Raw genomic sequence first — 27,813 nt, 5'->3', positions numbered from 1 at the left:
ATCTTCAAAAGCAAAGTAGTACAAATCGGAAATAAATACTGAAGGTGTTAGCAGATTGCTGAGTAGGTCCAGCGTTCTTGTACCTCTGGGCTCTGCCAGGGTTTCCTGGTGCGAGTAAGCTGTTCCCACAGCTTGGAACCTGAAATTGTACAACATGAGCACTGATGGTGGACACAATCCAGGAGAGTTCCACGCAGCTATACCTTTTGCTGCTCACCACAGTTAATTACATAATAAATACGCAGCACTTTGAAACTGGTGAAAATGGAACCTCACTTACCCTAACCTCTCTCGAAATTAGAAAAATTTATTTCCATACAGCCCTGGTCTTAACATGGCCTTATTGGAATAGATCTCTTTCTTTTGCCTGCACTGCCTCCACATGCTCTTGTTTCCAGTTCTCTCTGTGATTCACTGCCTGCCTAGTGTTTCCAATAGGGGGGGGGCAGTTTAGCAGAATTGGCTGGATGGTTGTTTTGCAGAGCAGTGTGATGCCAACAGCATGGGTTCAAATGCTGTCACTGGCTGAGGTTACCATGAAGGACTCTCCTTCTCAACCTCACCTGAGGTATCATGACCCTCTGATTAAATCCCCACCAATTGTCTCTTTCGTTTTAATGACCTAAGGGGCAACATTTTCAGAGGGTGGTATGAAATGAGCTGCCAGAGGAAGTGGTAGAGGCTGGATGGATCTATGCATACGAAGGGTTTAGAGAGATATGGGCCAGTGCTAGCAAATGGGGACTCACCTGGATTGGGATTTCTGGTTGGCATGGATGAGTTGGACTGAAGAGTCTGTTTGCGTGTGTACATCTGTATGACTGTATGACATGATTCTTATCTCTGAGAGAGCAGATCTATGGTCTAATAATGCTTTGGAGACAACTGACCCTATGAAGCCCTGTGTCCTCAGGCTTGACAACCACATAGGAAATGATTAGATTAGATTACTTTACAGTGTGGAAACAGGCCCTTCGGCCCAACAAGTCCACACCAACCCGCTGAAGCGCAACCCACCCATAACCCTACATTTACCCCTTACCTAACACTACGGGCAATTTAGCATGGCCAATTCACCTGACCTGCACATCTTTGGACTGTGGGAGGAAACCGGAGCACCCGGAGGAAACCCACACAGACACGGGGAGAACGTACAAACTCCACACAGTCAGTCGCCTGAGGCAGGAATTGAACCCGGGTCTCTGCTGCTGTGAGGCAGCAGTGCTAACCACTGTGCCGCCCACATAATAGTTGCTGATAAACTTGTTAAATATCTGCCTTTTACTCTATCAACCTCTCCCATTCATGAGGAAGTAAGATGGATTGTTCTGATCCATTTATGAATTTAAGGGACATTTGTAGCTATTCACAATTAAATTTCTTTTTATTACAGCTGATTCAGCGTTGACTGTCACGTTTGGGATGTACATTAGTAAAATAACTGGGTTTCACTTTTCCTTGTATCATGTTTTCCATTTAACTTAAATCTTGCATAGTTTTCAGGTAACAAGTATTCACCATTTCAGAATGCAGGTAAACCTGCTTCAGAATATCACATCCAAGATGCATTTTGTACTAGTTCCAACATATTTACCAAAAAAACTATTTTCAGATCACATTATGCTAATTGAGTCAGAATTTATTTGCATGCTTCTATAGCTCACAAGTTTCTTCTGTCCCTTGGTGTAGAAAGCCATGAGGAACTCATACAGCACTGATTATGATCATTTTTTGATTTAAAGGACACTCAATGCAAAATCTAATGTTCCGCAAGCATAGCTATGGTACATAGGTTAATGTCATTTAATCAGTATTAGGGTAAAACAAGTAAAGATGACAGCTTAAAAACTGGAAGATACTGCAGTTAGGTGGTAGTGTGGGGTTTTTAAAAAAAAGAGAAACTGGAAAGAAAAAAAAATAAACTGGAAGACAATGTATGATTTTAATGCAGTTTGCAATATGCAGAGTTTAGCTGAAACTTTATTGCTGGAACAGCACAGCAGGTCAGGCAGCATCTAGGGAACAGAAGATTCGACGTTTCGGGCACATGCCCTTCTTCGGGCATGTGCCCGAAACGTCGAATCTTCTGTTCCCTAGATGCTGCCTGACCTGCTGTGCTGTTCCAGCAATAAAGTTTCAGCTTTGATCTCCAGCGTCTGCAGACCTCACTTTCTCCTCGAATATGCAGAGTTTAAACACTTTTAAAAAGCTTGAAATGCTGGTGGTCAGTTATTTTAAAATTTTAACTTATTGAAGGACTGATTCGATTTCAGCAATGTGCTTTTCTTGAAATAATGTATTACCCATAAATTCCAGGTGAGCTGAAAGGCAGTTTGTGATCATTCTTCTGTTTAGTCTGCATTAGCGTGGTACAGCTGTTATTGTTGTTGTCAGACAGTTGATTCATTGATAACATTTAGGCAAGAGACTAGGTCAATTTGAGAATTGGTCATTAGCTGCAACCTGACTGAATGTTGAGCTGTTAATCATTATTAGCAGTCCCTGCACTTCTCGGTTTGTCGGGTGTTTTAAAGGATGCTGTGTTTTGCAGAGAGGCGTGCACCACCAGGGGGCAGTCGTGTTGCACCATTATACAATGCCAAACCAAGGCTAAGTATGAACGTGATTGAAGAAAGCCTTTACAATTTTGTTACTTATATTTTAGAGAGAAAAATCCCATCATTTAATTCAGTTCGCTCTCCTGCTGAGTTTAAGTCGAAATAAACTTTCTTAGAATTATGTATTGAGTGTTTGCATATTATAAGTAGCAACTGCAATTTCCACTTATAGCAAGATTCTTGTTTTGTACTTTTTAAAATCGACAATTTTACAAATAATTTTGGGAGATGTTGCTTCCAAAAAATAATTATTAATGCAAGATGACTTTTACGCAGGGGTAATTTTAATTGTAATAGTCTAGCAACCTAGAGATTTAAGTTCAAGGTACCTATGACAATGTGAGATATGGAATTCAAATATTTGTGAGCTATTCATGACTATCCTGCTATCTTTATCTGTTCTGACCCACAGTGGTGATTTCAGTGTGACCGAACAACTGATGCTTGAGGCCTGGTGAAACATAGCTTCAGAGCAACTACAACTGAACAATAAGTGTCCCATACCCGCATTCTACAAACCATTAAGAGGCAGCCAGCACACTTTTTTTTAGCTGGTGAAAAGTTGGTGACAATTAAAGTATGGCTTCCCTGATCTTTGTTGATCTCCTGCTCTCTCTTTCAATTACTGGATAAAGGTGGCACCGAATATATGCTGCACACATTTCCTCCAAATTTATCAGTTGTAGGTAATGATTTGTCCTTTGTAAAGATGTAACATGACAACAAATTTCGCTCTTTTAGTGTGGAAAATCTGCATCGCAGCTTTTCACATACTTGAGGCAATTTGTCACTCACACTTCCTGAGCAAGTTGATGTTAAACTTCTGATGTAGTTAGCTTCCTTTCCATGAGAATGCTTCAAATGCTGCACAGGATTGAGACTCCCAACTATTTATTGATCCATTGTTAGCCACAGGAGTTGGAGATGAGACCTCACGCACCTGATTAAGAGGGTGGATGAGATGTAGCCCCATGTTTTGGGGTTGTAGGGACCGTAGGCTTTGTCTGTTTGATGGGGTTGTGTAAGAGGTTGGGAAAAATGTGGGTGCAGGGAGACAAGTGCACAAACGTATAATTCATCTGCAAGTGGTGTGGTGTGGGGAAGGAACAGCCTTTGCTTGCTTCAGCATTGGGTGTCCACCTGTGGCTGAGAGGCTGTTGTTTTGCATTTGCATTTAATAGTTTACGCAGTGTACCAGGCAGCATGACATTGTTTAGCCATTTTAAATCTACATGCAGTTCTTTAAGAGTGACTAAGGGACTGCTGGGCCTCATCAATGTCTGTTTAGCGCAGCAGTGCACCAACATATGGTGTCAATAGGAATGATGTGAGACTTCCCTCTCCATACAGTGATGTGTCATTTCTCTTGTTCAGGCTATTGTATAAGTACATGAATAATTTCCAGTGTAAGATGGCTTAACACTTAACTGGAGTGTAACAGCAAGTGAGCACTGCAAGGACATGATATTACAGCCGCAAGTTCTAGCTATCGATGTCTCAAAAAGTATTATCTCTTCACAGGGCACGCTCATCCAGCATCTAAAGGAGCACATTCTCCATGGCAACATGAGCAGCAATGATGTCATTATCTACTACTCTACAGTAAGTGCAGATTATTGTGTGCATAAATAACGTACAGAATGGGAAGCTGCACCACCTTCTCTGTTGTAGCAGCATAAATAAATCTCTGTGCTTGTCAACGCTTGTCATTTCATTTACATAACCAAGGGCAGCTAGGGCCTTTCTGTAAAACACAAATGATTATACTTGAATTTGTTTTCGTTCCATTTGAGTTGGGGTGGGGAAAGAGCTTCAATTGACCATGAAATTAAAAGAGCAGTGTAACACAGCTATTGTCACTTCATTGTGTTTTCTGCTCACCTCATGTTATTGTCAGTGACTACCTTCGGCATCACCTGTATACACAGCAGTGGTGTCCATTTTCAGACTTTGTTCTTGCATTCAATGGTAGTTGGTGGTCTAGTGGTAATGTCACTGGACTGTTAATCCAGAGACCCAGCTAATGTTTTGAGGATCTCATTTCAAATCTTGGCACAGCAGATGGTGAAATTTGAACTCAATAATACTCTGGAACTGAGAGTCAGGAAAAACCTATCTGTTCACGAATGACCTTCAGGGAAGGAAATGCTGCCATCCTTACCTGGTCTGGACTCAAGGCACACAGCAATATGATTCTTAACTGCCATCTGGACAATTAGGAATGAGCAATAAGTATTGGCCTCACCAGTGATGCTCATCCCATGAATGAACGAGTTAGAAAAAAATCACTTTTATATCTGAGGTCATAAAATGCTGTTTACTGCTTTCACCCATGTTACCTTTTGTACATTTTTGTTTAGTCTGCTGTTGCTTTTCTTTCCTCCATCCCTCTTTCTTTACATTGACCCCCTGATTTGATCCATTCAGAGTCTAGTTGTCTGACTATCCATCCACATGTGAATGCTGACAGTTCTGGCATTGACCTGTATCGTTCTTGTGGTGACTGGAACTTGTGTGAATTGATGATCCAAGAGGATTTGTCCAATTTCTTCCTGCCCTGAAAATCAGATGCCTTGCTGCAGTAGGAGCATTGTAACCCCTACCTTGGTCCCGATTTCTTCTTGCTGTGTTATGTTGTTTTTCTGTCTTTTTTTTTTGCTCCCCAGCCCCACTGTATTTATTTTCTTTCACTTGCTCCTGAGATCTTGCCACCCAGTGAGCCTTCTTCACCATGCATGAAGTATGGGTTACAAATTCCTCTAAAGAAAATGCACAATCTCAACACTATTTATCCCATCCCTGATAGGAGTTGGAAATATTTAAGTGTGGAAGGACACTTGCCACTTCTGAGGCTATATCCACCATCGAGTTCATGAATTCCCGTGGAGGTGAGAGCCTCGGCTGATCTGAGAATGTTGTTCTATTGTTTCATACATGAATGTAACAAGCTGACATACCCCAATGGAGCAGCGGTTTACTGTGTATGTTACTTAGTAAATGAATAGAATTTGCCACAAGTTAACCCACATCTTTGTCTGAGCATCCAAACCACCGCAGTTCAAAAGCCGGTCATTGTTAATCTCAGATTTTATTCTTACACAAAATTCAACAAGCAATATGACTGATGAGTGAACCTTTATAACTTATTTTGCTAAAAGTTTACTTGAATCCGCCCCCCCACCCCTGACCCCAGTTGCTTGATGTTGTGGTAAACTGATCTTTACCTTTCTGTTCATGAATAGCAGCCATTCCCATGATATACTTGATGGTGTAATTGTTTCATGAATTCCCAATTTTTTTTTGCAATCTTTATTCCTCTTTCTTCCTGTCTTGCCTCCTCTGAAATGAAAGCAAGAATAGGCCATTTAATAATATTTATTGTAATTTAAATGCAAGTTGCACTGTAAATGCAAACTGTTGGTCTTTCTGACCTGTTCCTCTGCAGTTTTTTATCTGATGTTGCACTCATCCATGAAACCAGTGGCACCAAGTTTGGGAATCCGCTCATGTTTCTAGTTGCACCTTTTCTAATAATGTCACCTGACTGTTGAATGAAGCTGCATTTTTTTTCCCACTGTTTTTTCCAGATTGGCTGGATGATGTGGAACTGGCTTTTATCAGCTCTTGCTACAGGGGCCTCCATTGTCCTGTATGATGGCTCTCCACTTGTTCCTTCCCCAAATGTGCTGTGGGACTTGGTTGACAAGCTTGGGTAAGATGTTGTTTCTCTGTGACAACACACAACAATGTAAAGGGGAGGGTTGAAATAGATCATAATAATGCAAGATGAGGAGAAATTCATTCACCCAGAGGGTGGTAAGCCTGTGGAATTCTTTGTCAGAGAAAGGAGTTGAACCCAAAGCAATGAATGCCTTCATGAAGGAGTTAAACTTAGGTCTTGAGGCTAAAGGGATCAAAGGGAAGGGGGAGAAAGTGGGAACTGGGGACTGAGTTGAATGACCAGCCAGGATCAGATTGAATGAGAGAACAGGCTTGATGGGTTGAATGTCTACCCTGCACTTAGTCTGTATTTTGACTAAGTTATGAAGATTAAAATGGCTTTCATATCCTATACCTGATGCATCAAGTAGAAATACAGAAAGCGGATCCAATGTTCATTAACTTGAGCTCAGAACTGATTAAGGTGCGTTCTGATGGATTTTGGATGCAGTGCAATGAATTCTGCCTGGCATTAAATGTAACTCCAATACAACCAAGTACATATCGTAAAGTATGCTTTATATTATGTGAACATACATTTACAGTTCTTTTTTAAAATAAGAGAAATTACATCAGTTCAATACAAACGTTTTTGTTTTCTTATTGCAAGCAATTTGACTTTGCTGTATCAAAAACTGCTAAGTAGTTGAAAGTAGAGCTTCTCTTTTTTTAATCATTCTACATTTGAATCTGGGGCAGACTTAGCCATTCTTTGAAATGCAGTGTTATTGTAAATTTATTTTAATAGGACTAGAATGATTATTCTGTTTGAGATTTTCTGAGACTGTATGAACAGGCAGGTGGTGTCACAGCACCTGGGCTTCTGCAGTCATTGTTTTTAACCTCTGTGTCACAGCACCCCCTATCTTTTCCAAGTGCAATTGCTACGAATCAAACTCTTAAACTGTTTCAGACCAAAGCAAGAATTCAGCAACTTTTAGGTGTAAAAGGCCAATGTTTGAATTGACCAATTCGCAAAATACCAATTAAAGGGGAAAAACATTCATACTGCATGAATGGGGAGTGCTGATTGGCTAGGATATATATCATCCTATCAGCGAAATAAATCAACAAATAGCTATCAGCTATTTTGTTGATTTGAAACCTATGCAGTGTGTGTATATGTTAGACTGGCTATGAATGAATACATGTACCTTCTAGTGTACACAAACATGGATACTGAACCTGACTGACAATTCTAAATTAATTGTCAGCATGGTTCTTCACACAGTCACGATAAGTTGGTAGCCATAAGTAACATTCCTGATGAAAGGCTTGTGCCTAAAATGTCGACTCTCCTGCTCCTCTGATACTGCCTGACTTGCTGTGTTCTTCCAGCGCCACATTTTCAGGCTCTGACTGCCCAGCTCTGCAGTCCTCACTTTCTCCCAGTCACAAGTGACAGCCATTTCCAGATTCATTACTCAGGGAAATGCCCTTAGAAATCAGAGTCAATGTACCAGACTTAAACAAAGTCTGACATTTAACTGCCATTAACCACTAATGGGTGCATTCTACATGGCAACACCTTAGTCAACTCATCAGTGTTCTCCTCTTCTGTTCTACAAATTTTTTTTTCCCTTTTTTTGGGTGATTGTTGAAAAATGTCCTGAAGAGTACGTGATGAAATGCTTTGACAATTTTTTTTTCTCAGCAATACTCATAATTCTAAAGTAGCAAACAGCTATTTCTAAGCTTGTTATTCTCCATCCAAATTTGTCTAAAGGAGTGTAATAGCAATTTGTAATTTACATGTTAATTCTGATGCTGATATGAGGATTGTTCCCAGCCAAATCCCTTTTGTATTTTGAAGAAAATTGAATGCATGATTGTCTCTCTTGTGGCTGCAAATGTGTTTAGTTCATGATGAGATGACTGCATTTCGTATAATGAATTAAGTTCTTGTGTATTTTAATGGGCGTCATTGAAAGCTGACAGCTCCTAGCAGATTTCCAGAGTTTTTCCTGAGACAAATACCTTTAATCATACATAGTTGATGTTGGTGTAACTTTGAAGCCAATAACACAAATCGTTTTGAAAATGCATTGATTTTACAGTTCTCTAGAATCATTTAGCCCATTTTCTCTTAATGTTTTTTGACTTCGTTAAAATACTCAGGTGTTATGTTTGTCAAATTGTTGCTTGGAAGAAGCATAGGGTATGAGATTTTGCATAGAAGTATTGATTGCAATATTTAATACCTTTTCAAATTAACTGAGTGTGATGTCTGGTAGCGTGTCTATTTTGGAAGCCCTAGCTTTCTGCATGTTAAACTCTTGTATGCTGCTGATATGCTTCCAAAATAGCAACCTCATTTCATTTTTATGTATCATTAATATGAATTCTAGGGGATTTGCCCAGCTTATTTAATTAATGTTTTTCTGGTGGTGTAAATGTGAACTGTTGCACCAATAAATTGTTTTTAAAGTGAAAAGTTAGTTTTTGGTGTCTTTCAACTTATTAAAATATTATAGCAGTTATAATTCAACTAATTAGATGAATATTAGCTATCAGTGGACACGAATGGTTGAGCTAGTAAGGTTGTTGAAGGAGCTCAGGGGATCATAATAGCCACCATCTATCTAAAAGACTAAGGTAATTGTGTAAAAATTGTATGTGACTATTAATTTGTCTTCAACAAAAAATAATTTGACAATAGTAAGGGAGGCTATGTTCAACTGATATACTATTAAAATCTTGACCAGTTACTTTTAAAAATTGCAGTTTAACATTTTGATGAATAACTTATCCAGGATAATAGTGTTTCAGGAAATAACTTTGCTACATCCTTCACCCATGAGTAAGAACAAATTGATTTTTTTTTAAACTAAGGATTGACAAGAATTGTATCATTATTTAGAAGACAAACTATGATGTTAGTGATTGGGGTTTGGTAGAAGAGAGAAATAGAGCAGTCTAACACTTGACACTACTGCCTTTGACCAAGCTAATAAAGGTTTATTTCAATGATTTTAAATGGGTTAAGTATCATCCTTCAACAGAACCCTTGTTGAATAGGAAACACTAAATTGTTGCAGTTTGTTGCCAAACTGTCTGTGTACCAGTGCTAACCAGAACTGAAAGCTAATTTAAATAAGCTTCATTTTGAAGAAGGTTTGGAAAATGGTTAATTTTAACTTTTCATTGTAATACAATCACAAATACTTGAACATGAGACCATTAGAACATTAGAACTAGGAGTAGGAGGAGGCAATCTGGACCCTTGAGCCTGCTCTGCCATTTAATAAGATCATGGCTGATCTTTTCATGGCCTCAGCTCCACTTACTCGTCCTCTCACCATAACCTTTTTTTATTTGAACACTAAAGGAATTATCTATCTTAGTTTTAAAAACGTTTATTGTGGAAGCCTCAACAACTTCCCTGGGCAGGGAATTTCATAAATTCACAACCCTCAGGGTGAAGAAGTTCTTTCTCAATTTAGTCTTAAATCTGCTTCCTGTAGTTTTGAGGTGATGCCCTCTTGTCCTGGTTTCACCTGCCAGTAGAAACATCCTCTCTACTTCTATCTTATCTATACCCTTCATAATTTTATATGTTTCTGTAAGATCCCACCCCCCCCCCACGTTCTTTTAAATTCCAATGAATATAATCCCAGTCTACTCAGTCTCTTCTCATAAGCCAACCCCCTCAACTCCAGAATCAGCCCTGTGAAACTCCTCTGCACCCCCTCCAGTGCCAGTACATTCTTTCTCAAAAATGCACGCAGCACTCCAGGTGTGGCCTCACCAACACCCTATATAGCTGCAACATAACCTCTCTGCTTTTACACTCAATCCCTTCAGCAATGAAGGACAAAATTCTATTTGCCGCTTTAATTGCCTGTTGCACCTGCAGACCAACCTTCTGTGATTCATGCACAAGGATACTCTGGTTCCTCTGCAGCAGCATTGAAAGCTGATCTAAATCTGTCTGACAGAGCTGACTTGCAGATATTGAAAGTTGATTCCAATGAGTTTCATTTTGAAGAGAGTTTGGAAAATTATTATTTATTTTAATTATTCGTTGTAATCATAAGTGGTGGGAAGCTTAGCTAAAACTGCTATATGTCCATAATGCCACAGCCACCAGTTCATTGTTCCACTGTTCTATCCTTTTAATGTGATTTTTATTTTTGCTTTTGTGAATTATTGATATACAGTAATCATAAAATTGGAGTAGTTTGTTTTGCAAATTTAGATCACTTTCACTTAATGGAATGAATCTTGCAGACAAATAAAAAGTATGAGAAAAATGACTTTCATTGCAGCACAGGGGAAAAGTGCAGTGCCAATAAACTGGAATGCTTCTTTATGGCTGAGGCAATAAATTAAGCTCATATTGATATCAAGTGAAAATGGAGACTGTGCACTAGCTGTGGTAACCAGATACACAGGGCACTAAAATGCAGGCTGACTGTGTGTAAGGTAATATCTAAGGGACACTCTCTGGCATTGCCAAAAGACCAGGTGTTCGAGAGTGTGGGGTGGGGGTAAAGGGGAGAGTGAGGAGGTGCAGTAGTGCTGTCTCATCTGTGAATTTAGAGTCACCAAGAGAACTGCCCACACACACACATTGAAAGTTTTCCCTGCAGTGGCCTCACCAGCAGATTCCAAGTCAACGAACAAAAACAGAAATTGCTGGAAAAGCTCAGGTCTGGCAGCATCTTTGGAGAGAAATCAGAGTGAACGTTCCGGGTTGAGTGACCCCTTCCCCAGAACAGATCTTTCTGTTGGTGCTGCCAGACCTGCGTATCCACCAATTTCTGCTTTTGTTTCTGATTTAAGCATCTGCAATTTTTCTTTGGCAGATTTCACATGCCTGCTTTGTTTTTTGAAAAAAAAAGGGACAAATGCTGCTTGGATGCCAAGAAACAGGATAAACATCCCATTTAGGGAACAAACACAGAAAACGCTGGACAAATCCAGCAGGTTTGGTAGTGTCTGGGGAGAGAGGGAGCTAATGTTTCAAGTCCACTACAACCACCTCATCAGAGCTGAACACAAAATTTGGAGACGCCGGTGTTGGACTGGGATGTACAAAGTTAAAAATCACACAACACAAAGTTATAGTTGAACAAGTTTATTTGGGAGCACTAGCTTTCGAAGCGTAGCTCCTTCATCAGACAAAACCACCTGACGAAGGATAAGCACTCTGAAAGTTAGTACTTCCAAATGAATCTGTTGGACTATAACCTGGTGTTGTATGATTTTTAACTTTGAACCCAAAATGTTATTTTTGTTTCTTCACAGACGCTGCCAGGCCTGCTGAGATTTTTCCAGCATTTTCTGTGTTTGTTTGAGATTTCCAGCATTTGAGGTAATTTTGCTTTTATTTCTACCAATCAATGGGTATGGCTAGGTTCTTACAAAAACCACACCCAGCAGCTGGTTGCCCTGCCAAAACGACATGAACCCAGAATGCATGTCATTCTGCCTAATGGTGGTTGTCTCCATGAGTGGTTCTGAACAGAGCACGTTGAACTGATTTTTTTGTATTCATTAGAACCAACCAGCATGTGAGTACTGATATGTCATATTTGTAATGGCAAGCTTAGATTTTATTTTCCTATTAGTATCCTTTCAAAGGCTTCAGGAAACTATGCTTTATCATTCAGAATAGACTAACAAGGTTTACTGCTTCTTGGAAGCTGCCTGAACTGCTGTGCTCTTCCAGCACCACTAATTCAGAATCTGGTTTCCAGCATCTGCAGCCATTGTTTTTACCTAACAAGATATTAAGATGACCGGCAAGAATCAATTGACTTCTGCAAATTCACTGATTTTTCTGCAATAAGGCCAAATACGTGAACTGTGAACTATTCTTTTGCTACAACCTGTAAATGTGCACTAGTCTCTAGAACTGCACCTTTCTTTGTGTTTTTATTATGTTATTAGCAGAGTAGATGAGGGTAAGCTACAGGAAATGGTCCGTACCGATTTCTAGTTGGCTTTCAAAAAGGTCCCCATACAGGAGGTCATTAAACAAAATAGTGCAGATTGGAAAAAGGGAGATATACTAGTAAGGATTGAGGATTTTTTTAATGGAAAGAAAACAGAGTCAAAATAAATGAATCATTCTCAGATTGGCAGGCTGTGACTGGGGGGGTGGGGTGGGTGCAAGGATCTATGCTCGGGCCCTAGATCTCTCCGATCTATATTAATGATTTGGACATGAGGACCGATAATGATATTTCCAAGTTTACAGCTGACTGAAAACGGAGTTGTAATGTGAGTTGTGAGGTGGTTTCAAGGGAATTTGGAGACTTTGAGTAAATTTGGGTCATGTGAAGTTGTCAACTTTTGTAGTTAGAATGGAGGTGTAGATCCTCTCTTTAAATATTTGAGAAGTTGGGCAATGTTAAATTTCAAAATGACTTGAATGTCCTTGAATCATAACTCACTGAAAGCTGACATACAGATGCAGCAAACAGTCATGAAGGCAAATGAAGATCACATCGACACAGTGGCTCAGTGATTAGCACTGCTGCCTCACAGGTCCAGGGACACTGGTATGGTTCCAGCCTTTGGCGACTGTCTGTGTGGAGTGTGCACATTCTCCCCATGTCTGTGTGGGTTTCCTCTGGGTGCTCTGGTATCCTCCCACAATCCAAAGGTGTGCAGGTTAGGTGAATTGGCCATGATAATTGCCGTAGGTTATTGAGTCAGGGGTAAATGTAGGTTAAGGGAATAGGTCTGGGTGGGTTGCTCTTCAGAGAGTCATTGTGAACTTATTGGGCTGAAGGGCCTGTTTCCACTCTGTAGGGATTCTAATTCAAATACAGTCTTGCTTCAGTAATATTAAACTTTATTGAGACTGCCCCTGCAGTATTGTGACATTTTTGGTCCCCTTAACCAAGGAATGGCATACTTGCCATAGAGGGGATGTAACAAATGGTCACCAGACTAATTACAATGATGGGCAGGAGAATCGATGTTTCGTAATCTGATGAAGGGCTTTTGCTCAAACCGTCAATTCTCTTGCTCCTCGGATGCTGCCTGACCTGCTGTGCTTTTCCAGCACCACACTCTCGACTCTAATCTCCAGAATCTGCAGTCCTCGTTTTTGCCTAATTACAATGAGGAGATATTGAAGTGACTGGCCCTGGATTGTCTATGATTTAGAAAAAATGAGAGGTGATTTCATTGAAACTTAGAAAATTCCTAAATGGCTAGACAGAATAGATACAGGAGTTGTTATTGTGGTGGGGATATCTAGAACCAGGGGAGACTATCTCATCATAAAGGGGAAGGCCCTTTTAAGACTGAAATGAGAAGGAATTTATTAACTGTGAATGATGAATCTTTGCAATTGTGCACCTGAGATGGCTGTGGAAGCTTAGCCCTTGTTAATGTTCAAGACGGAGATCAATAGATTGCTACAATATAAGGTCGATAGACAAATAGGTTGCTGAAGCTTTTCATTGAGCTCTCTCCATTTCGTTAATATTCAAGATCTGTATTAGCAAGCAACCCTGGAGTTATAATCAGCGGTAGCAAAACTGATGTCACTGGGAATCAATGGAATATATTCTGCTGGTTGACATTATACCTGGCATGGGGGAAGGTGGTTTTAGTTGTTTTGAGGCCAATTGTCTTGGTTCCAGGACAACTCTGCAAGAGTTCTTCAGGTAGTTTCCAAGGCGTAATCATAATCCACTGCTTCATCAATGGAACTTCCCTCCAACATTAGGTCAGAAATAGAGAAGTTCACTGATGATGGCATGATGTTTAATACTATTTATGGCTTCTTCATGCTGAAACAGTGTGTCTTAATGTGCAGCAAGACCTGGATAGCATTCAGGCTTGGGCTGATAAATAGCAAGTGCCAGCAATGACAATCTCCAGCAAAGGAGAACCTAATAATCACTCCTTGACATTCAATGGCATTTCATAATTGAATCCCTCACTGTTAAAATCCTGTAGGTTACTATTGACCAGAAAGTGATTTGGATCTGCCATGTAAATACTGTGCCGAGATGAGTTGGACAGAGGCTGGGAATTTTGCAGAGAGTGACTTGCCTACTGATTCACCTATCAGAGAGGGGAAAGATATAAAAGAAACCTAAGGGGCAACTTTTTCACACAGAGAGTGTTAAGTGTAAGAAATGAGCTGCCAGAGAAAGTGGTGGAGGCTGGCACAATTGCAACATTTAAAAAGCATTTGGATGGGTATATGAATAGGAAGGGTTTGGAGGGATATGGGCTGGGTGCTGGCAGGTGGGACTAGATTGGGTTGGGCTATCTGGTCGGCATGGACAGGTTGGACCGAAGGGTCTGTTTCAGTGCAGTACATCTCTATGACTCTACCTACAAGGTAAAACGCAGGAGTGTGATAGAATACTATTCACTTAGTTGGATGAGTGTATATACAACAGCGTTCAAGAAGGTGGACACCATCCAGGTAAAAAGCAGTCTGTTTGCTGGGAGTCCTGTCCAACAACTAAAATGTTAGTAGTGGCAGCAGTATGTACCATAAGTGGGAAGTATTGCAGCAACTCGCTAAGGTTCCTTTCACTGCACCTTCCAAACTATTAATCTATGTCACGGAGAAGGTAAAGGTCCATAAATGCATGGGGAACACCAGTGCTTGTGCCTTCCATTCTGCGAAAGGATCACTGGCCCCAAAATGTTAACTTTGATTTCTCTCTGTCAGGTGCTGGCAGACCTGCTGAGCTTTTCCAGCAATTTCTCTTTTTACCAATGCCTGTGAGTTTTTCTCCAAGATGCATGGAACTATATTACTGTTCCTTATTTGTTGCTGAATTATGATCATGGAATTCTTTCCCTAGCAGAATTGTGAGGGCGAAAGTGGGTACTGCAGATGCTGGAGATTAAAGTCAAGATTAGAGTGGTGCTGGAAAAGCACAGCAGGTCAGGCAGCATCCGAGGAGCAGGAAAATCGATGTTCATGCAAAAGACCTTCATCAGGAGTGAGGCTGGGAGCCTCTGGGGTGGAGAGATAAATGGGAGGGGGTTGGGGCTGGGGGGAAGGTAGCTGAAAGTGCAAAAGCTGGTTGAGGATGTGGCTGAAGAGCTTCAGGGCAGAGGAGATGACCTGGGGTTTGCAGTGTGAGAGAGAGAGACTCAGAGATCCTTGTAGAGAGAGGAGGAAAACTTCTTCAAGGTAGGCTCCCAGCCTCATTGCTGATGAAGGGCTTTTATCTGAAACATCAATTTTCCTACTCCTGGAATGCTGCCTCACCTGCTGTGCTTTTTCCTACTCCTGGAATGCTGCCTCACCTGCTGTGCTTTTCCAGCACTACTCTGATCTTGACTCTAATCTCCAGCATCTGGAGTACCCACTTTTGCCTAGATGATTTTAACCTTACTGCGCATCCTCTTCCAAGGATGCCTACCTTGATGTTTTCCGCCTCCCTCTACAAGGATCTCAGTAAGTCTCTCTCTCTCTCTCTCACTAAGAGGTGAAGTAGACAGCAAAGAAGATTACCTCCGATTGATCAGGTGGGCCAATGGGCTGAGAAGGTGCTGCATTTTGGGAAAGCAAATCTTAGCAGGATTTATACACTTAATGGTGGATGTTGCCAGGGTTGGAGGATTTGAGCTACAGGGAGAGGCTGAACAGGCTGGGGCTTTTTTTTCTCTGGAACGTCGGAGGCTGAGGGGTGACCTTATAGAGGTTTATAAAATGATAAGGGGCATGGATAGGATAAATAGAGAGAGTCTTTCCCCTGGGGTTGGGGAGTCCAGAACTAGAGGGTGTAAGTTTAGGGTGAGGGGAAAGATATAAAAGAGACCTAAGGGGCAACCTTTTCACAGAGGGTGGAATGAGCTACCAGAGGAATTGGTGGAGGCTGGTACAGTTGCAACATTTACAAGGCATTTGGATGGGTATGTGAATAGGAAGGGTTTGGAGGGATATGGGCCTGGTGCTGGCAGGTGGGACTAGATTGGGTTGGGATATCTGGTCGGCATGGACGGTTGGACCGAAGGGTCTGTTTCCATGCTGTACATCTCTATAACTCTATAATTGATATTTTACCCAGGGATTTTATGATATGGATATGTCTGGGAGTAATACAAGACCTTGAGCAAAATACATCACTTGGTTTATATATTGTGGCTTAATGGAAAATAAAGGTTTAGCTTGTGTAATAAATCTGTAATGCATATTGATGCATTTGTGGCAAAATTTTGTTTTTGTAGTTTCATACAATCAGAAGGCAAAAGAACAGTTACATAGGTAATTCCATCAATAATGTCTACCTTATCCATTGGAAAGTAACATGCAGAATTAGCATTGCATGTGTATAGACTAATGAATTAAAAAAAGAACTGCAGATGCTGAAGATCTGAAATAAAAATAGAAAAAGCTGAAGAAATTCTAGTTTTGAAGAAGGTCCATCAGACTCAAAACATTAATTCTGCTTTCTCTCCATAGATAATGCCAGACCTATTGAGTTTTTTCAGCAATTTCTATTTTTGTTATAGGCTAATGAAGGTGACTGGTGTTTGGTAAATAGGGAAAATACTAATGTTCATCAGTTAGTATGAAGAACTCTGCATGAGTTTCACTGCGATGCTATATGCTGCCAAATCCGTTTGCTTATTATCTGCAGGTTTAAATGGAACCTGTTTTATTGAGGGAAGCTTGTATACCTGTGTGATACTGTGTCATACAATTTGACATTGTATGTTTGCCTTTTTTTAAACTTAATTGAAGGTACTGAACCGACTTGAAGGGAAATGCCAGTAACATGTTGAACTTATAAGTGAAGATTTGGATTGAAGGATCTAAAGTTACGTTTCTAAATGGAACATGATACTTCAGTGTGGTCCTGGTCAGATAATTTATAAGGGTGGAAAATATTGCCTCTTATTCCTTTCCATCTATTTATTCCCTTTTTTTGTGGTTAATTTCTTGTAATTTTGATAATAAGGAAAGCATAAAGGCGTAATTGTTGAATTTCTGCCCTTACTATGACAGACTTCTTTAAGAAGTCAAGCTTAGCTATTTTGAATACATTGACAGTAACACTAGGGTAAGGTTATAATTGGCAAAAGTGAGGACTGCAGATGCTGGAGATCAGCGTCAAGATTAGAGTGGTGCTGGAAAAGCACTAAGGGTCAGGCAGTATCCGAGGAGCAGGAAAATTGACGTTTCGGGCAAAAGCCCTTCATCAGGTATACCTTTCCTGATGAAGGGCTTTTGCCTGAAACGTCGATTTTCCTGCTTCTCGGATGCTGCCTGACTTGCTGTGCTTTTCGAGCACCACTCTAGTACAGTTATAATCTTAGTCAAGGTTAATCTCAAGATTTGTTTGCACATTTCATGTTACTATCTAAATTTGAACAACAGCGTGCAATATCATTCCAGTTTTCAGATGAAAAGAATTGGTACTTTTTCCCAGCATCTTGATGCTCCATTTTAAAGGGCTGTGTTATGTTCCTTGTAAACTATGTCCCAATAACTATCTTTTTTAAAAGATGAAAGGAACCCCTCTGGACAACTTTTCACTTTTTAAAAACTTTTTCCTGTAACAAATGAACTAATTAATGTTGAAATAAAGGATCAAGGATATTTCAAATTTTAAAAAGTATGTTTCACTTTAAATAGTTTGTACAACAGAGATATATCTCTGAGTTACAAATGTTCACATGACTTTTTTACAAAGTTGGACCATGTACAATCTCTGTCTTCCCCACTTTCCCCTTGTTTGTGGAATTTCTCTCTTCCGATCCAATTGTTTTCAGTTCTGTAGTCACATTTAGCAGTTGTTTCATCCAAAGTCGCTAGATATAGCTACGAGACACCTCTGTCGGCTTGTGACAGTCTTGATTACACAGAATGCCTAGAGACTCCCTTCTCTGACCATTTAAGTGGTCCATTGGGCAAAAACTGAGATTGCAACAACAGGTCTTGTTCAATCCCCACTCCATCACTCTGCCTGTCTTCTGTTTTCTGCTCTTTTCAATTTCAATTGTATAACAAGTAGTAACACAGTCTTTGCTCTATTCTGGCCTTCCAAGCAATATTCTGGTTCCAAATGCAAGATATGTTTGCGGTCTGCCAAACAGAGAACTGTTCTGTTCACACCTCAGTGTGTTTTGAATTGCCAAGCAGACACGTTGGCTCAACTCGTTGTAATTAGTTTAATATTGACCCTTTGCTTCTTAGTTGTTCATCCTGATGACAATCCTAGGTCATGTGGGCACAAGTTCGCACTTAATGATGTCAAAATCTGGAAACCAATTATCCCTTCTTCAGAATACTCCATTAACTCTGCTTCTGTCCACACTTGTTGCCAGACCTGCTGAGTTTCTCCAGCATCCGTAGTTGTGTGTTTTATTGTACTTTAAAAGGATATTGCACAGAAAGAGTTACTTCCGAAAGCACGTGGATCATCACGAATGAAGGCTGAAAACTGTTCCCACCATCCATCCATTTTATGGTACAAATAAAATGAGAAAAATAAAACTTAAACATTTTAGTTTTCCATAGTTATGAGCATCTTGCATAAAGTTAGGACACTTCAGAAGGTAAATTCTTAATTTTGCAGGATCTGTGCTGAATATTTCTTTTTTTTTTCCCTGCAAAGTTCATTGTAAAGGTACCAGAAGTTTGGGACTCACTGTGATGGCAAAATGGTGTCAAAGCATATGACAGGAAACAGGCTGCTACTGACTCATATATTCTTGATTCATGTGTTAGTGACAGAAAATGCATTTTGTTCCAAGAAAACCTGGCCTCTCCTTTTCTAGTGTGTAAAGCGTGAAGTGGTTTTGTGTGGAGTATTGTTTCTGTTAGTCAGATTGTGCTTGTGAAGAGATTTTTACTTGTAGCATAAAGAGCTTCAATCACTTGGATAAGAAAGTGGAGATTCACCTGAAGCACATTTCAGTTACATTCCTAATTAGTCTATTTGGAAGCTGTTCCTAAGGATGATGGATCACAGAACAAATCTGAAATCTCGGAAAGGGGTGGGGATGATTTCAAATTCAGCGCTCAGGAGAGGTCTGCATAGAATAAAACTTGTGTGCCTCTGAACATCTCAAGTGCTTTGCATCAAAAGTATCTGATTGATTGTAAAGTCTCTGTTGTAGGGAACAAAGCAGACAATTTACACAGTGGACAATCCTACAATCAGAAGGCAATGAATGAATGAGATCATTTGTTTTGTGTGTTAGTTGATGTTGTACAGGGCAATATTCAGATGTTTTGCATAGCCACAGGAAATAAGTAATTTCTCATCTGTTTTATTGTACAAATAGCATAGTGAATGTTTCTCTAGTTCTGCCACTCTTCAGGTTTTAACTGATAGACTGTAACATCACTAATGAGGTGCTTGCTGTAGAACAGTAGGTCAGATGTAATTGGAAAAGGTGGGAGTCTGCTAATTATATGTTTTCCATTCTTGTGAGTATCGGGAGATTTCTCCTAATCTGTTATTCGGTAACCTTGTTATTTTAGAGCGCGGCTTTGCTTATGTCTGGATAATGGGCTGCAGTAATTTTAGTGTCGTTAGCACATTTCACTAGCACACAAATATATTTGGACGCCAGATTGTAAATGTAGTTTAGAATCCACAAGGGTCCAAGTGCTAATTATTCTGCAACTCTACATAACTCTCTCCCTTCATCATCATTTACAAATACTCAGGCTCTCGTACGACCCTGCAGCTTTAGTTTGATTACAAGTCCTTTATCTGGAACTTTTTAAAGAAACTTCTAAATTCTAAATCAACTAATCAGAGCATAAGAATTAGCCCATCAAACCTTGAATCTGGAAGATTGAATACTTCAATAATGAAATCTTTAGATTTTTAACATCTAGAAGATGTGAAGGAGGTTTGTCAGCCATGATTTACCCCATCAAATTGTTTCCTTATATTTCTTTCTAAAACATTTCCAGTCCTGAACAGCCACCTTAATGTCTAGTAGTTGATTCAAATAAATAGTAAGTATACATAACACAGCACATTCTTCCTCCCTGCTCATTTCAGCACCTTTGCATTATCTATCTCGTGCAGATTCTTGTTTTCTTTCCCAAAACTGCCAGGTTACTAATATTGTTTGTCCAAATGAATACTAAAACACTAAACGTTTGACATTTTTGTGAGAAGTATCCGGACTTGTGCTCTGCCAATTGAGTGCTTGACCTTACTCTTCCCAATGCAGTTAAATTTTATTTGCTCTTTTGTTATTATGAAGTATCAGATATCATCCTCTATTCAGCACATCTTGTTGTGTGTTCAGCTTTGAAAGTGGTAAGGAATAAAAATCAAATGTAATACGCATTGTATGAAGATAACAGCCTAGATTATTTGCTTAGATTCTTGAACTCTAGTTCTGTACTGTAATAAAAGTAACTTTACAATTGAAACTTTGGATAGGGTTTTCACAATTGGGGCTGGTACCTTTGCAGGAAATCTCTTGACTTGGCAGACCCACCTTGAAATACAGGCTGCTGTCACATGCAGTTTTCACTGCAGAATTAGATCAAAGGTGACCAAAGGGTCAGGAAAGTGCAGAGATGGGCTGATTAAAAGGTGCCCACTGATTTGCTTAAATTTCAGGCCCTCTAGCCTTCGTTCCAATTCATGTGACTCACAACACCTTATACCACCCCCCTCCATTAGTGCTCAACAAGTATCCATTATGACAGGAACATGAAAATCAACAAACTTCCAACAAACTGTGAGAGCTGTCACTCATACACACCTTTACAAAGCAAATAAAACTCATTTGTGAAACCAGTTTGAAGAGAGATCTGTTTTCCGATGGTAAATCTATTTAAAGTAGCGTATACCCCTTGTCTCGCCCACAATTTTTAAAGACTGTATGAAAATTTGCCTCTTTTTGACTCTCCTGTTTCTCCTGTTATATCAGTGATGCTCTCTCTCTCTCTCTCTCTCTAACCTGTGTAGTGTATTCTCTGCTGATGATGTGGCCTTCTCCATAGTAGGGAGACCAACTGAAGACAGTGATTAAATATGAATAATCCCTGTTCATTCCGCAAGCATGACCTCTATCTTTCTAGTGGCCTTTTCTTTTAGTGCATCATCTTGCTTCTCCTCTGACCTTTCTTTCCTGGATCTGCTGTAACGTTCTCATGAAATTCAATTCAAGCTAGAGGAACAGTACATTCATCCTTGAACTGGGCACTTTACGGCCACCTGGATTCAACATGGAGTTCAAAACTTTTAAATCCTAACATCTGCCTGCATTTTAGTTTAGTGTTTTGTTGCTGGTTTTCTCTTATTTCCTTTGCTTTTGGACAGCAACTGTTCAGGACCCTGACATTTTCACCTATTCTTGACAGATTATTTGATTCTTTATTAGTCCAATCGTCACTCCTTTTGGCACTGGTCTTTGCTTTTGTTCCTCTTTTTCACTCTTCCTCCTCTCACTTGATGTAGAAACCCAGTGGTTTTCAGAGACCTGAAACTTTGAACCTGTTTCTTTGCCCACAGCTGTTGTCGGACACAGAACTGTACAGCATAGGAACGGGCCCTTTGGCCCATGGAGTTGTGCTGAACATGACACCAAATTAAACTAATCCCTTCTGCCTGCACTTGGTCCATATCCCTCCGTTCCCTGCTTATTCACATGTTAATCTAAAAGCCTCTCAAATGCTCCTATTGTATCTGCCTCCTCAACACCTTTGGCAACAAGTTCCAAACTCCTACCACTCTGTATTTAAAAATAAAATTGCCTCTCACGTCTCCATTGAACTCCCCACCCAACCTTAAATGCATGCCTCCAGGTTTAGACATTTCAACTCTTGCGTGGGGAAAAGATTCTGACAGTCAACCCTATCTATGTATCTCAATTTTATAGACTTCTATCAAGTCTCCCCTCAGTCTCTGCTGCTCCAGAGAAAGTAACCTGAGTTTTTCTAGCCTCTCCTTATATTTCATACGCTCTAATCCAGGCAGCATCCTGGTTGGGCGGCACGGTGGCACAGCGGTTAGCACTGCTGCCTCACAGCAGCAGAGACCCGGGTTCAATTCCCGCCTTGGGCAACTGTCTATGTGGATTTTGCACGTTCTCCCCATGTCTGCGTGGGTTTCCTCCGGATGCTCTGGTTTCCTCCCACAGTCCAAAAATGTGCAGGTTAGGTGAATTGGCCATGCTAAATTGTCCGTAGTGTTAGGTGAAGGGGTAAATGGTCTGGGTGCTATTCGGAGGGTCGGTGTGAACTTGTTGGGCTGAAGGGCCTGTTTCCAACTGTAAGTAATCTAATCTAAAAAAAACCTCTTCTGCACCCTCTCCATAGCCTCCACATCCTTCCTAGGGTCGGTGTGAACTTGTTGGGCTGAAGGGCCTGTTCCAACTGTAAGTAATCTAATCTTAAAAAAAACCTCTTCTGCACCCTCTCCATAGCCTCCACATCCTTCCTGTAATGTGGTGACCAGAATTGAACACAATATACTAAGTGTGGCCTAACCGAAGTCTTTTAAAGCTGCAACATGATATCCTGGTTCTTTTACTCTGTTTCCTGACCAATAAAGGCACCTTCTTCACCACCCCATCTACTTGCATGGCCACTTTTACGGAGCTATGGACTTGAGCCCCAAGATTCCTCTGTACATTGTTGCTGTTCAGGGTCAAGCTATTAGTTGTATACATTTCCTTAACATGTGATCTCTCAAAGTGCAGTATCTCCCACTTACCTGGATTAAACTCCCATCTGCTACTTTCCTGCCCATATCTGCAACTGATCTGTATTCTGTTGTATCATTTGATAACCTTCTACACTATCCACAACTCCACCGTTGTTTGTATCTTCTGCAAACTTACTTAACCCACCCTTCTGCATTTGCATCCAAGTCATTTTTGTATACATGTTTATCACATACAGCAGAAGTCCCAGTATGGGTCCCTGTGGAATACCACAAGTCACAGACCTCCAGCCTGAAAGATACCCTTCCACCATTACCCACTATCTTCCGTGAGCAATCCAATTCTGAATCCACCCGGCCAAGTCATCATGGGCCACATGCACCTTAATTTTTTGGATGAATCTACCATGAGAGACCTTGTTGAAAGCCTTACTAAAATCCTTGTAGATAACATCCACTGCTGTATCCTCACTGATCACTAATGTCACTTCCTCAAAATTGAATCAAGTTAGTAAGACATGACCTGCCCTGCAAAAAGCTAACTGTCCCTAATTAGGCCATGCATAAACAAAGGCATATAAATCCTATCCTTAAGAATTCTTGCCAATAGTTTCCCATACACCGATGTGAGACTCATCAGTCCATGATTTCCTGGATTATCCCTATTTCTCCTCTTGAGCAGAGGAACACCATTAGACACTTGCCAATCCTGCTGAATATTTCCAAAATTTCCTGTTTTTATTTCAGATTTCCACCATCCGCAGTGTTCTGCTTTTGTTTATCTTTTCTATTGTTTATTGCATAATTTTGCCATTTTCTCCTAAAATTAAGTATGCATACATTGGGCAGATTCTTGGACAGTCCAATTACAGTTCACTGAAACAAAAACAGGAATTGCTAACAAACTCAGCAGGTCTGATAGCATCTGTGGAAAGAAAGCTGAGTTAGCTTTTCGAACTGATGGTAGCTGGACAAGGAAGTATTCACAGAGGAGAGTCCTTTAATGTATTGAAAAGAAGACCACGGGAGAGATGAAATGCAGATTGGGTGACTACTTTGCGGAACCCCTATATTCTGTCTGTAAAAATGACCCTGAGATTCCAGTTGCCTGTCACTTCAGTATGCCAACGTATGTTCCCTGGCCAACATTACTGTCTCAGGTTTGCTATAGTGTTCCAGCGAAGCTCAGCACAAGCTGGAAGAACGGCCTCTCCTATTCTGCTTTGGGATTCTTGTAGTCTCCAGGAGTTTATATTGAGTTCAGTAATTTTAGGGCCTGAGCACCACCTTCCATATCCTTCTACCTATCCCTACACCCCTGGTCCTGTCATGACGTAGGCTGCTTTCAGCACATTCCACCCATTTTCATCTCATTGCCCCCTTTTATCAGCTTTTCTCCTTCCCTGGCTTACTATCAGCCATCTTTTTGTCTGTGTAACCGTGTGTCTGGCCTCCACCTATCTACTCCTTACCCCATCACTGACCCCTGTCATTAGCATTTTCCTAGCTTTTGTCAGTTCTGAAGAAACATCACTGGACTTGAAATGTTAACTCTGCTTCCTTTCCACCGATACTGTCAGACTTGTTGAGTGTCTCCAAAAATTTCTGTTTTTGTTTCAGAACTTCAGCATCCACAGTTTTTTGTTTTATTATTCAAGTTTGGTGTCTTTCCTATAATCTGTAAATATTAGGAAGCCCATCAATGTGCACATTTGCTGGAGCTTTGTGCTGCTGTGCTCCAAGCTGAGGTTATAAAATTCTGTAACTGTACAGAGTGTCAAGACTAAATCAGGTCACTGATTCTTTTGCACGTTTATTTTGACCTTGTTATGAATAACTGACCTATATAATATCTGCCACAAATGAAATGGTACATTAAGCAGAATTTAATAAGGGCACACAAAATGGTGTTGAATAGAATGTAATGAACTGTAGCTGCATAATTTCTTTCGATTTATTTTGAATATCTTTTTTCCTGTCTGCACGTATGTTCTAAGTTCTAATACATTTAGACATGCAACTACATATTCTGGTTATGCACAACAGTTTCATCTTTCGCCATCTGAAATGATTGATGTGTAACAGTATAGGCTCCCAGCCTAAGTGAAAGAGCAGTTTGACTGAACATCCAGATCACACCGTTGCACGACTGAAGACCTTTTTAAAAATCTATCAATTTGACTTTGAATTGGCTGTTCAAAATACAATTTCTTGGGTTACAAGTGTTATTGATGTGTATGTTGGAAACATTTTGAGGAAAAATGTAATTTACAAAAAAAAAAATCAGTCTATGCTTTAGTTTAGTTAATAGACGTATGTAGTATCTTCATTCAAAAAAATTTAGCTATGACCTTAAATTGAAATTGTGAGATGAGATCCTGTTGATTTGAGAATGGAATTTATTCCCTTTTTACGTGCAGAGCTTTTTAATGTAATGCAGTCCAATCTTTATAAATGCTTATGACTGAAAATAATTTTATGTGGAACTGAAGAGAATGTAAACAGAACTTGAACTGATTTTCCATACAGTAAGATTGTTCCTTTATCAAACACTGAAAGAGCTTGCTTATAATTTTATTGATCCTTGAAGGTTCATCACCTTGGGTGTTATATTTGCTGCTGGTTTGTATCTTACTCAGTGAACACTTGAGATTACAGTTCTGAACTACACCCACCCCACCTGCCCACCGTTTTACACCATAAAGTAATTGTTAAAATTATACAGAGCAATGTGTCAGTTAGCACACACTGACAACTTTTCTTGTAGTTTCCTTAGTCTCTGACCTGCTCTTGTAACCATTGTGTGTTTATGTGGCAAGTCCAATTGAGTTTCTGGTCAGTGGAAACTCCCCACCACCACCCAGGATCATGGTAGTGACATTAAGGGGTGGTGGTGAGATATTCTCTTATTGAAGATGGTCATTTCTGGCTGAATGTTGTTATGAATGCTTCAGCCTTATCTTACAGGCAAGTAGTTACTCCTAAGCAGAAGAAAGCTGGGTGACCATTTGAAAGGGGGAAAAAACAGTCAGTGGAGGGATCCCCTGTGGTCATTCCCCCAAAAAACATGTATACCATTTTGGATACTGTTGAGGGGGGATGACTTAAAGGGGCACGCAGTGGGGCCCAGGTGTCTGGCACAGAGCCTGTCCCTGTTGCACAGAAGGGAAGGGGGGAAAGGAGCAGAGTGTTAGTCATTGGGGACTCAACAGTTAGAGGCTCAGATAGAAGGTTTGTTGGGAACGAACGAGACTCTCAGTTGGTGTGTTGCCTCCCATGTACTGGGGTCCATGATGTCTCGGATCATATCTTTGGTGTCCTGAAGGGAGAGTGTGACCATCCTCAAGTCGTTGTCCATGTAGGTACCAACGACATAGGTAGAAAGAGGGATAGGGATGTAAGGCAGGATTTCAGGGAGCTAGGGTGGAAGCTGAGAGCTAGAACATACAGCATTGTTATCTCTGGATTGTTACCCGTGCCACGTGATAGTGAGACAAGGAATAGGGAGAGATATTGGCTATATACGTGGCTGCAAGGATGGTGCAGGAGGGAAGGTTTCAGGTTTTTGGATAACTGGGGCTCATTCTGGAGAAGGTGGGACTTTTACAAACAGGACGGTCTTCACTTGAACCATAGGGGTACTAATATCCTGGGCGGGAAATTTGCTGGTGCTATTCGTGTGGGTTTAAACTAGCTCAGCAGGGGGATGGGATGGTGAAGTTGCAGTACACAGGAGGATGAGAGTAGGATAAGATTTCAGAGTCACAGGAATGTGCTTGCAGAGAGCAAACTGGTTTGATGTGTGTCTACTTCAACGGCAGAAGTATCCAAAATAAGGTAGGTGAGCTTGCAGCATGGATAGGTACCTGGGACTTCGATGTTGTGGCCATTTCGCAGACATGGATAGAGCAGGGTGAGGAATGGATGTTGTAGGTTCCAGGTTTAGATCTTTCATTAAGAATAGGTAAGGTGGTAGAAGAGGGGGAGGCGTGGCCTTAATAGTCAAAGATAGTATAATGGTGGCTGAGAGAATTTTTAATGAGGACTCTACTACTGAGGTAGTATGGGTTGATGTTAGAAACAGGAGAGGAGAGGTCACACTGCTTGGAGTTTTTATAGGCCTCCGCAGAGTTCCAGGGAGGTGGAAGAGAGGATTAGCAAAATTATTCTGAGTTGGAGTGAAAGGAACAGGGTCGTTATTATGGGGGACTTTAACTTCCCCAACATTGACTGGAAATGTTATAGCTCTAGTACGTCGGATGGATCAGTTTTTGTCCAATGTATACAGGAGAGTTTCTTGACACAGTACATTGAAGGGCTGACAAGAGGGGAGGCCACACTGGATCTGGTGCTTGGTAATGAACCAGGCCCGGTGTTTGATTTAGTTGGTGAGCACTTTGGAGAGAGTGACCATAATTCAATTATGTTTAGTTTAGTGATGGAAAGGGATAGGTACATACCATCGGTTGAGTTATCGATGGGGCAAGGACAATTATAATGCGAATTGGCAAGAATTAGGATGCATAGAATGGGGTAGCAAAATGCAGGGTATACAGACTATTGAAATGTGGAGCTGGTTTAAGGAACAGATATTGCATATCCTTGATAAGTATTTCCCTGTCAGGCAGGGAGGAAGTGATAAGGTAATGGAGCCATGATTTACTACAGAAATTGCATCTCTTGTTAAGAAGAAGGAGGCTTATGTGTTGATGAGACAAGATGGTACAGATGAGGCGATGGAGGGTTACAGATCAGCTAGGAAGGATTTAGAGAGAGTTAAGAAGAGCAAAGAGAGGACACGAGCAGTCTTTAGCAAATAGAATAAAGGAGAACCCTAAAGCTTTCTATAGGTGTGTGAGGAATAAAAGGGTGATTAGGGCAGGAATAGGGCC

The 27,813-nt window shown here is 40.5% G+C and overlaps 1 protein-coding gene across 3 annotated transcripts in view; it reads left to right on the top strand.

Annotated features, from left to right (window-relative positions):
- The window catches only part of aacs (acetoacetyl-CoA synthetase), a 155,316-nt gene that overhangs the window by 89,269 nt on the left and 38,234 nt on the right, over positions 1-27,813 (top strand). For all 3 annotated transcript variants that reach the window (XM_043715806.1, XM_043715805.1, XM_043715807.1), the window contains 2 exons: positions 4,140-4,220; positions 6,206-6,330. In XM_043715806.1, the coding sequence (XP_043571741.1) occupies positions 4,140-4,220; positions 6,206-6,330 (206 nt within the window). The remainder of the gene's footprint in view (positions 1-4,139; positions 4,221-6,205; positions 6,331-27,813) is intronic.

The sequence above is a fragment of the Chiloscyllium plagiosum genome, chromosome 25 (assembly GCF_004010195.1).
Source record: "Chiloscyllium plagiosum isolate BGI_BamShark_2017 chromosome 25, ASM401019v2, whole genome shotgun sequence".
Lineage (NCBI taxonomy): Eukaryota > Metazoa > Chordata > Chondrichthyes > Orectolobiformes > Hemiscylliidae > Chiloscyllium > Chiloscyllium plagiosum.
The sequence above is the reverse complement of the archived record's forward strand: the minus strand, read 5'-3'. Positions and strand labels throughout refer to the sequence as shown.